At 47.4% G+C, this 11,923-nt stretch overlaps 1 protein-coding gene across 3 annotated transcripts in view; it reads left to right on the forward strand.

Moving 5' to 3' along the window:
- The window catches only part of Pbx4 (PBX homeobox 4), a 37,471-nt gene that overhangs the window by 1,458 nt on the left and 24,090 nt on the right, over positions 1-11,923 (forward strand). Inside the window, exon 1 of one of the 3 annotated variants that reach the window (XM_031340035.1) lies at positions 4,269-4,592. The exons of the other annotated variants lie outside the window; for them this stretch is intronic. Within the exon in view, the coding sequence (XP_031195895.1) occupies positions 4,570-4,592 (23 nt within the window). The 5' untranslated portion in view covers positions 4,269-4,569. Of the gene's footprint in view, positions 1-4,268; positions 4,593-11,923 lie in introns of those variants that run through there. 3 annotated transcript variants of the gene reach the window in all.

An 11,923-nucleotide genomic window follows, 5' to 3' on the forward strand; every position in this document is an offset into this window, starting at 1 on the left:
AGAGGGTAGCAGAGGCAGAGAAAGGCAGAGGAGGAGAGAGTAGAGAAGTAGGGGCTGGCCATGACCACTTGGAGAGAGAGGGGAAGGGAATGGGGGGAGAAGGGGAGCAAGAGGGCAAGAGGCAAGGGAGAAGCAGGAGTAAGTGCAGGATTCTTTTTCTTTATTTGTATTTGTCTGTCTGCTTGGGAGAGGACCTCATGTTTCCCAGGCTAGCTTGAAACTCACCATACAGCATATACAGTCCCTGTATGTACAGCATATACAGCATGCATGCACCACCACACCCTACTCCTGTGACGCTCAGAATTGGACCCAGGGCTTTGTGCATGCTAGGCAAGCACTCAACTGAGCCATGGCACCAGCCATCAGGGACCCATTTTAAAACTTTTATTTTCGTTTTTCGAGACAGGGTTTTTCTGTGTAGCCCTGGCTGTCCTGGAACTCACTCTGTAGACCAGGCTGGCCTTGAACTCAGAAATCTGCCTGCCTCTGCCTCCCAAGTGCTGGGATTAAAGGCATGCGCCACCACAGCCCAGCTCCATCCCACTTTTTAAAATGTATCTTTTATTAGGATGTGTGTGTATGTGAGTGTGCGTGTGTGTGAGTACATACGTGCACGCACATGCTGTGGTGTGCATGTGATGATCAGAGGACAGCACTGAAGAGCCTGTTGTCACCTTCTGTGGTGGCTTCTGAGGAGTGAACTCAAGTCACCAGGGTTGCAGGAGCAAGTGCTTTTAGCCCAGCCCCAGCCAGTGTTCAATACAGCAGTCCCGGGTTTCCCTACGCATCTCTCTCTATTATATGTCCAGCACATCGCCCTCACAGCCCCTACCCTTCCTCTTTCCTGCTCTCTGAGCACCAGTCAGGTGCTGGACAGTCAGTGGTGACCCCGGTGCTCTCCTGGGTTTTAGGGCGTGATCTGCTGTATGTACCATAGAAGCTGCTCCACAGAGGAAACTGGAGCCAGGCCAGGGGCATCTCTCCTGTGGGGCCCTTTGGTTAGTCTCTTAAGAGGGGCTTTGCTGTACACTGACTTCTCATCATGTCTGGTACTTGGCACTTGGGTAAAATGCCAATGAAGATAGTCTTAAACAGCCTGTGGGTAGAATACCAGATATCTACATGATGATTCGTATCAGTAGAAACATTGCAGTTATGAAGCAGCAACAAAAATGGTTTCCAACGGTACTAAAAGGCAGAGCATTAGGAAGGCTAAGACCCTCTAGGCTGGAAGGTAGGCTCTGAGGAGAGAACAGATAGTCCCCTAGAACTGTCACCACTAAAGGAACACTTGGGTGTGTCCCAGGGAGCTAGCTGCACCCATCCTGCTCTGGAAGGAGCTGCTGAGGAGCGGCTCTGCTCAGGTGTGGCATCTGTGACCCAACACAAGCCAGCCTTTGAGCTTCTGCTGGCCCCAGGTGGCCAGTGTTCACAAAGGAATTCAGTCTTCGGAATGCTTATTCTAAGGCTAAGAAGTTAATTTTTTATTATTTTTTTTTATTATGTGTGCATGCATGGGCACGTGGAAAACACACATATGGAGGTCAGAGTACAGTTTACAAGAGTCAACCGTTTCCTTCCACCACATGGGTTCTAGGGATCAAACCCAGGTCATCAGGTTTGGTGGCAACAGCATCTACCCACAGAGCTGCTCTCGCCATACCCCGCTCCCCATTCCTGTGGGCTGTGGGTTTTTTTTTTTAAGATTATTTATTTTATGTAAGTACACTGTAGCTGTCTTCAGACACACCAGAAGAGGACATCAGATCTCATTACAGATGGTTGTGAGCCACCATGTGGTTGCTGGGATTTGAACTCAGGACCTCTGGAAGAACAGTCAGTGCTCTTAACTGCTGAGCCATCTCTCTAGCCCCCTGGGCTGTTGTTTTTTGAAGATCTTTTGTTTGTTTGTTTGTTTGATTGATTTTGTTTTCTGAGACAAGCTTTTTTTTTAAGATTTATTTTTATTTTATTTTATGTGTACGTGTGTTTTGTCTGCATGTATATATGTGTACCGAACACATGCATGATGCCTGCAGAGTTAGAAGAGGACATTGGATTCCCTGCAACTAGAATTCCACATGGTTGTAAGCCACTACGTGAGCACTAGGAACTGAACCTGGGTCCTCTGCAAAAGCGGCCAGTGCTTTAATCTCTGAGCTGTCTCTCCAGCCCCTTTGCATTTTATTTATGTTTATTTATTTATTCATTTGTTTGGATTTTTTTGAGACAGGATCTATTATATGACACTGACTGGTCTAGTGCCACTGACTACTCCCTATGTAGACTAGGCTGGTCTTGAACTCACAGAGATTGTCCTGTCTCTTCCTCCCAAGTACTGGGATTAAAAGTGTGTGCCACTAAATTTGGTCTCCTACCTCTTTATATAAAGTATTTTTTTCCTTTTTCTTTTTTCTTTTTTTTCAAGACAGGGTTTCTCTGTGTAGCCCTGACTGTCCTGGATCTCACTCTGTAGAGCAGGCTGGCCTCGAACTCAGAAATCTGCGGGCCTCTGCTTCCTCAGTACTGGGATTAAAGATATATGCCATCACTGCCTGGCTCATATTTTAATCATTGAGTTGGGCATGAATACTGGGGCAGGAAAAAGTGTAGTTCAAGGCCAGCCTAGGCTACATACTAAGGCCAGGCTCTATGAAATGATGATGATGATGATGATGATGATGATGGGAGTATTAATCTTTACCTGTTAAAATAATTGTAAAATTGGTCCCTGACACTTATGTGTGAGATCTTGGAGGCTCTGGTTTCCTTTTCTTCTTTCAGCTTTTCCTGATAGAATCTCAGTTGGGAAGATCACCCAAGTCCTGAGAAAGCTACCTACAGTCCTTACTTGTTTTCACACCAAAGGAACACCGCTTGGCTGGGCCCTTTCCTCACAGTGTAGCCCACCCTCTGTTGGCGGGGGGTGGGGGTGGGGGGGGGTGTTCTGCATCCTCAGACTCAACAGATTGGCAAAATAGGATAGCAGGTCAGGATGCCTGTTGCCAAGCCTGATGACCTGAGTTCAATCCTTGGGACCAAAACAGTGGAAGAAGAGAATTGACGACCACTGTACACTTACACACACACACACTAAATGTAGTAGAAAGGACACATATTGAATATATTGATATATTGAAGGGAATCACTTTGAGTGATCCTTGATCAGCCTGGCCTGGGATACAGAGTGAGTTCCAGAACAAGTTGGGCTACACACTAACACTTTTTCTCAAGAAATAACATGGATGTCTGCACGCGCGCGCGCGCACACACACACACACACACACACACACACACACAGTGTCTGTCAGTGCCCTGAATGCTATGAGGAGGAAGCAGGAAGCGGGCACTGTTCCTTTCTTGCTTCTCCTGACTGACTGTGTGTAGCAAGCCTTCTCTCACCCCCACCTCTGTGACTTCCCCACGACAGAGGACTGTAACCTGCGGCTGTATGGTTGTGTATGGCTAGTGCATTTTCTCTCCTCAGTTGCTCATGGTCAGGGTATTTTATCATAGCAACAGAAATGATGCTAGATGGGCTAGAAGGATGGCTCAGCGGGTAAGAGCACTGGCTGCTCTTCCAGATGTCCTGAGTTCAATTCCCAGCAGCCACGTGTAATGGGATCTGATGCCCTCTTCTCATTTGTCTGAAGACAGCAACAGTGTACTCACATACATAAAATAAATAAGTTAAAAAAGAAAGAAATGATGCTAGAACGCATACTACACACACATATACACCCACACCACAACACACACATATACAACCCCCCAACACACCCAACACAACACACACACCACACATATACACCCCATAGACCCACACACGTGCACACATACTACACTACTCACACACACCACACACACACACACACACAGAAAGGAGACAGAGACAGAATGATGAGGCCCTTGCCTGTTGTTATCTCAATACTCTGGAGGCTGAAGCCAGAAGATCAAGAATTTAAGGTCATCCTTAGCTACATAGGGAGTTCCAGGCCAGCCTGGGCAACTACATAGGGAGTTCCAGGGAAGTCCAGTTAATCTTAACTTGCTGTTTCCCACCCCGCACTGCCGCCCTCCCCACCCCCGCCAAAAAAAAGAAAGGAAAATTTTTTCCTTTTTTTTTTTCGAGATAATGTTTCTCTGTGTAGCCCTGGCTGTCCTGGAATTCACTCTGTAGACCAAGCTGGCCTCCAATTCAGAAATCCACCTGCCTCTGCTTCCCAAGTGCTGGGATTAAAGGCGTGTGCCACCACTGCCCAGCCAAAGAAAGGAAATTTTATACATCCTAACAGAGCATGTATTTTCTTTCCCAGCAGTTCTCTAAACAGCAGTGGATGTAACAACTGTGAAAGTGTCATTTGCACACTGGATTCCATAAATAATTGAGATATGATTTAAAGGACATAGGAGCATGGCAGGAGGGTTGGCTCAGTGGTTAGGAGCTGTTGTTGCTCTTGCAGAGGACCAGGGTTTGATTCCCAACACCCACCTAGTGGCTCATAGGCATCCGCAGCTTCAGTCCAGGGAGCCCAGGATCCTCTTCTGACCTCATCAGGCACGCACATGGTGCACATCCAGACGTGCAGGTAAACACTCATAAAACAATGTCTTTTTTAAAGTGCATAGCAGAGCTGGAGGGTTGGTTCAGTGGTTAAGAGTTCTTGTGGCTGTCATAGAGAAGCCCAGTTTGGTTCTCAGCATTCATGTTGGGCCGTTCATGTGTACCTCCATGTCCAAAGGAGACATGGAGGTCTCTGTTCTCTCTGGCCTCTGTGTGCACCTGCACGCATGCTGCATACCTACCTACCTACAAACAAACAAAACAAATCTGGAGTACACGGGAAGGTGTGTGAAGGGTGTATGCAGACGCTCCAGTGTCTTGCATAGGGAGTTGAGCATGGGAAGGTGTGTGAAGGGTGCATGCAGATGCTCCAGTGTCTTGCATAGGTAGTTGAGCATCTGCCTTTAGGATGCCAAGACATCAAGACTGCAGCCTGCTAGCCTGTCAGTGCAGGGGTCGAGCCAGCTTCATCTCTCCTGGCTGGACCAGGCTTTTCCAAATCTATCAAAAACTTTCTACTCCACCACGTGAGGCCTCTCATCTTTATTATCCTGTCAAAGTTGCTTTTGCTGATTTTTTAAAATTATTTTTGTGAATTTCACATCATGCACCCCAGTCCTACTCATCCCCCCCATGCCTTCATACCTGCCCTCTGCCCTGCAACCTTCCCACCAAAAGAAACAGTCTCCGTGTGGCACAGTGTGCCCGCAATGTACCACCCTCTTGCAAATGTTCACTGCAGTGAGTCATTGTCTGGTTCAAGCCTTCTGGCTTCTACACTATCAATACTGGATCCTCACCAGGACTTCTCAGACATCCTGTCGTTGCCCTGTGTCACGGAGATCCTGCAGCTTTGGATCTGCAGGACTGGTCCCTTCACATGCTCCAGCAGTTCATCAATGGGGTAGATGTTGAGGTAGGCGACTCAAAGCCCTGGGTCAGCCCACCAGCTCTCCTGCACCCACACCTCCATGGCACGCCCTCCAACACTGGCCTGGCTAGCTCACTCAGTGCCCCAGTTGGCAAAGGGAGAGCCAGCTCTCTTCCTCTCACACCCTCGGAGCTGGGTCACCCTTGCCCACTACAGTGGGGGTCAGCTCTATTGTACTGCCCAGATGGGGTGCAGGGCCCGCTTTCCCAAGGGTTGCAGCAGTTGAGGGACTGGGTCAAGTGTGTTTAAAGACAGGAAAATGGGGGTTGGTGCAGTGGCTTAGGGTAAAGGCACTTGCTTCCAAGCCTGATGACCTGAGCTGACTTCCTGGAACCCACTTTGTAGAAGGAGAGAACCTACTTCTAACTTCTGCACATGCACACACACACACATGTACACACACACACACACACACACGTACACACACGCGCGCACACACACGCACACACACATACGCGCACACATACACGCACACGTACACACACGCACATGCATACACACATACACACACACATGTACACACACGTACACACACGCGCGCACACGCACACATACGTACACACACACACGCACGTATACACACGCACGTATACACACATATGCGCACACATACACACACGCACACATACACACACGTACACACAGTACACTAAATAAAAAGTTGTTAAAAATGTAACAGTATATCAGCTAAAAAAACCAAGGGAGTTATTTACTAGAAAGTCAAGCTCCAAAATGAAGTGGAGACTAGAGCCATGGCTTGGAATTTAAAACCGTGTTGCTCTTGTGGAGGACCTGGGTCCAGTTCCCAGTTTCCATATGTTCACAACCATCCAAAACTCCAGTTCCAGGGAATCCAGCACCTTCTGGCCTCCGTGGCCACCAGGCATGCACATGGCACACATATATACAAGCAGGCAAAACACCCAGACACACAAAATAAATCTAAAAACATTTTCAGAAACATTTTAAAAATGAAATGTGTAATGAATTTTAAGTTCTCACTAGCATATATGTATGTGTGTGTGTGTCAGTTTGTATAATAAAATGCCTCATTTGTGAAAGGATAGAGACAATGAAGGAAGGAAGGACAGAAGGGTAGGAGTGTTAGCTGACTGTGATCCATGTATAGCTGGGGTTGAATGGGCTTAACTGGCTGGCACAGATGGTGTCCCTTCCCATCTTGCTCCACGTTGGCCTCCCCCAGACTGGAGGTCTGTGCCCCTGTCTCCAGCATACAGCAGCTGCATCCCCTTCTAGACCCTCCAAGCAAGCTGGGGGGGGGGGTATTTGTAGAACACAGGCTCCATGACTAAGACACATCTGCTCATGACAGGCCACTGTGTAGGAAAAGAAAGGGAAATGACCTCTCTTTTAAAGCAGGTCCTTTCCTTTGGGGTGAGGTGGGGTGTGATTGTCTTGTCTGTTTACATTCGGTCACTTATGTATGCATGTGAGCACTTGCAAATGCAGGGTAAAAGACACTTCAGAGAAATGGGGAATTGACTTGGGTCCCCTGCGTGGTGACAGGCGCTTGTACAGCAGGAGCCACCTCACCAGCTCAGGAGCTATCCCCAAGCTGGCCTCAAATTCACTATGTGGTCAAGGATGACCTTGAACTCCTGATCTCCCTGCCCCTACCTCCCCTGGGCTGGGAAGAGGCCTACCCAGTTCAGAATGGCCTTTTCTGTTTCTCTGAGGACTGATGCTGGGATGTTGATGGGATTGCGGTGACCCTGCAGATGCTCCCTGCAGTCTATCTTCCCGGCACTCCTGACCCGTGCACATGGGAGCTGTTTCTGTCTTCTAGTTTCTTCAGTGTGCCATAGGTTATTGTGCTGACTCCTCCTCACTCCTTGGTGAGCAGTTTCTAAAGGTTATCTCTTAGGACTGAGGACTCTCCAGGTCCTCGATCTGTGTTTGAGTCATAGTCTCTCTAAATGTCTGTTGAAAGGTCCGGGCCCTCCCCAGGGACATTGATTGCATGCTGGCTGCATTTTCTTGGGACTCCTTGGGTGACAGAAGCTCTGAAACTGTGAGGTAATCCTGGTTGCTAGGAGCCAAGAAACTTCCCCTCAGCAAAAGCGCGCAGACTCAGCAGTGATGAGCTACTTAAGAAGTCAGTGTGAGACCCTGAGTCTGGGCGTTGCTTAGGGGGTGACTCCAGGCAACCTGGTGGAAATAGAGAGCAGCATGGTTGATGGGTTGTCTGGACACAGGCCGCTGTACCTCACACAGTGGCCAAGGCATCTTATCTTAGACTATCTGAGCAATCTGACAGACTTCCCTAGGTCATCAGTGGGCTGACAGTCAACAGTGAAGGCAGCTGCGGATTCCAGGCCTGGTGAGGGCTACTTCCTGCTTCCAGATGGCTCAGGGGCAAGGTGTTCTCTGGTGCCTTACCTGCCCAACACTCCCTCTTTTCAAGGGGACCCTTTAAAATTTTTATTTTAAGTAAACATATAATATGTTAGATAGCAATGGCATTCCTGCACATGGTGTGGTTTTGTGGCTTCTTTCCCCTTTGTACCCAGGGCCCTGCCCCTTCCATCCTTCCTCACCTCCTCTCTCCAGCCCAGTTTTATTGTTCTTTACAGCTGAATAATAATCCATTGTATATATGTATGACTTTTAAAATTTTTCAGTTTTTACTTTATTTGTTTTTTATTGTATGTGTATGGATGGGTTGCCTGTATGCATATCTGTGCACCACCTGTGTGCCTGGTGCCCAGGAAAAGGCACTGGATCTTTTGGAACTGGAGTTAGATTGTCATTAGCCGCCGTGTGGGTGCTGAGAGTTGACCCTGGGCCCTCTGAAAGGACAGCAGCCAGTGCTCTTAATCTCTGAGCCATCTCTCCAGCTCTCCGCTACATTTATCTTATCCATGTATCTTTTGATGGGCACCTACATCATCTTGCCATCATAAATAGGGAAACTATGAACATGGATGTACAAGTGTCTCTATGGTAGGGTATGGGCTGTTTTAGGTAGATGCCCAGGAGCTGGGTCATATGGCAATTCTTTTTTTTTGGTTTTTTTCAGACAGGGTTTCTCTGTATAGCCCTGGCTTTCCTGGAACTCCCTCTGTAGGCCAGGCTGGCCTCGAACTCAGAAATCTGCCTGCCTCTACCTAATTCTATTTTTAATTTTTTGAGGGAGCACTATAACTTCTATACTGGCTATGCTAATTTAGTCTTCCACAGCTTCCTTTTGCCATTTATTATTTATTTGTGTGTGTGTCTCAGCTCATATTACAATCAGAGGACAACTTACAGATTGGCTCTTTCCTTGCACCGTGTGGGGTCGTCAGGCCACTGAAGCACCCTGGGCTTTCATTTCTAAGGGCGTGTGGCTTTGTTATGATGCTTTGTCAGCCCTCAGTGAAGCAGCATCCCTTGCAGACATGTACTACTGGGCACTAGGCTTCTGTGGGTGACAGAGCATCTGTCTAGTATGGCAAGGTCCTCTGTGCCATTCCTACCACCACAAGGGAACAAAGCCACCCAGAACATTTCAGTCTATGCCACAACTGCACAGGGCCATTCCCTCCTCCAGCTTCTCTCAGTGTGGGGTGGGGAACAGTAGGCTGTGTTGCGATTGGTAGATCTGGCCTCAACTGCTCCCGGTCTGATGATTGCATGCAGGTACACCAAAGAGCTGTCCTGCCTGAAGTGCCACTGTATTGTCCTTTAGATATTATTTAGTGCTTTAGTTTTTAGGGCATGATATGGTTCAGGTTCACTTCAGAGTTGCCTTCTGCCTCAGCCTCCCCGGTTCTAGGATCACATATCTGTGCTACCCTTTCTGTGGCAGGAGATGCCTGAGGCAGGTCTTCCTCTGTAGCTCAGGCTGGCCCTGAACTCCAGGTCCTCCTCCTGCCTCTGCCTTCTGAATCTTGAGATTACAGGTGTGCACCACCATCAGACTAGGTTTCGCAGTGGTCTGTCATATGGTTAAGGATGCGTTCTGTTTCTTCTGTTCTCCAGTGGTCCATGAAGAGGCTGAACCGGCATCTGCTATGCTTTTAGCGGGTTCCATCTGTGAGATTTTTAGCCTGTAAATATGATAGGCTACATTGATTTTTTTTTAACTTATGTTTTTTTATTTATGTGCCTGTGTCTGAGTGTATCTGCTGTGGGGCTGGGGTTAGGGGTGGGGCTGCCCTGAAGAAGGCATTGGATCCTTTGGAGCTGGAATTCCTGTCATTTGTGAGCTTCATGACACAAGTGCTGGGAGCTGACCTCAGGACCTTTGCAAGGACAGCCAGTGTTCTTAAGACCACTAAACCATCTTTCTAGGCTCCTGGTATTAGTTGATTTTTTTTTTAAAAAAAATATACAACATCCTAGGACAATTCACTTTGTGTGGTACTCATGAGACAGATGCATTTTGTAAAGTTTTTATTGCTTTAATGTTTGTGTGTGGGTGGGTGGAGGACAGAAGACGATGGCAAGAGTTCTCCTTCCTCAGTTGAACTCCGGATCAGGCTTGGCAGCAAGTTCCTACAGAGTTATCTTGATGGCAGCTAGGTTACATTTTAATTACTAAAGGGAGATGGTATAGAGTGCCCTTCAAAAGAAGCAGCAAGACCACTGTGCAGGCTACATGTGCTCGAGCATGCGTGCCAAGGTAAGCGTGACCCCCTTCAGGAGGGAAATCAACTGGGGAGATCTCCAGTTAATGAGAACAGAAAACATTTTTGGGTGTGTGTAGGCTAGAGGAAGACATTCTCTGCTGGATTCCTTGTAGATGGGGTCCTCACTGAACTTGAAGTTGGCCATTTTGGTTCCATTGGATGGCCAGTGAGCTCCCAGTCTGCCCTCCTTTGACCTCTAGCCCTGGGCTATACAGCCATGCCTGGGTTATAAATTTATTTATTTTTATTTATATGTATGTGTGTCTGTGTCTGTTTATATGAATATATGCTATGTGTAGGTAACTGTGGAGTACTCTGGTTCACCCCTTGCACTGAGAAATGTCTTAGACAAATTATACATACTAGGACTCTGGACCCTCCTGCTTCACTTTCCAGGGAAAGATTATGAAAGAAAAGTGTACCCTAAGTACTATGAGAATCCTTTTAAAGCTAATGTGGAGCTGCCATTAAAAAACCTGGGAGTAAGCCGGTTATGGTAGTGCCGGGCAGTGGTTGCGCATGCCTTTAATGCCAGCACTCAGGAGGCAGAGGCAGTAGATCTCTGTGAGTTTGAGGCTAGCCTGGTCTACAGAGTGAGTTCCAGGACAGCCAGGGCTACATAGTGAGATCTTGTCTCTAACAAAAACTAAAAACTAAATACAAAATAAAAACTAATGCCTAACTGCTACCCACTGATAGCTCCACAGTTAAGGATACTGTTGCTTTTCCAGAAGGCCCAGGGTCAGTTCCAAGCACTCACAAGAGCTCAGAAGCGGCTGTTACTCCAGCCCCGGGTGTGTGTGTGGGGGGTCTGATGCCCTCAACTCCTAGTGTGTGTGTGTGTACATACATACACATACACACACACTGGCTCACACACACACACACACACACACACACACACTAAAATTCATCAGGAGGTGGTAGTGCAGGCCTTTAATCCCAGCACTCAGGAGGCAGAGGCAGGCCAATCTCTTGTGAGTTCAAGGCCAGCCTGGTCTTCACAATGAGTTCCAGGACAGCCAGGACAACACAGAGAAACTCTGTCTCAAAAAACAAAACAAAACAAAACCAATTCTAAAATTGTATATCCAAACTACTTAGACTCACATAGAACAATGGTGAGAATTGAAGCTTGGTGCTCTGTCCCCAACAGCCCTAACTTACTCAGTGTCTGTGAGACAAGCAACATCAAGGGGCTACCACATGCAGGGTACAGCATAGGACCAAGGAACAGAAGTATATCAAACATAAGCCCCATTCTACTCACCGTAGATCACAGCTCCTGATTTTCACCTGTTATTTCCAAACAATTCTAAGTAATATGTGGCAGCTTGTTTTTGTTGGGGAGATCCAATTTTAAGTCACCGGGAATCTGATTTTAGAGGCATGTGCCGAGTTCTTGCCTCTGAATGACGGGAAATCCTTGAGCAGGCCTCATCAAGTGTAACAATGTTGCAAAACAAACTGAAATCAGCTAATTGTTTATAGTTAGGATTTATGAAAGAGCCAGTAAGATTAAATAGAGATGACAATTAGAAAATGCCAAATGTGGAGGACCAGCCCAGGCTTGGAGAGGGGTCTCCTGAGGAAGAGGTGTCTGGGAGCTGCAGAAACAAAAGATTCAAATCAACATAAAAGTCAAATCAAGGGTCCAAGCTGGCAGCCTGTGTTCTGCTGGAGCTAGCTTTCCAGGCCTTTTCTGCTTTCTCTGTTCTGCTTTGTCTGGAGACCTCCAGACAGCTAGCTAGCTCTTGGTTCGTTCCCTCTCCCACATATCTCTCTCTCTCT

The sequence above is a fragment of the Mastomys coucha genome, unplaced genomic scaffold, assembly GCF_008632895.1.
Source record: "Mastomys coucha isolate ucsf_1 unplaced genomic scaffold, UCSF_Mcou_1 pScaffold22, whole genome shotgun sequence".
NCBI classification, from domain to species: Eukaryota; Metazoa; Chordata; class Mammalia; order Rodentia; family Muridae; genus Mastomys; species Mastomys coucha.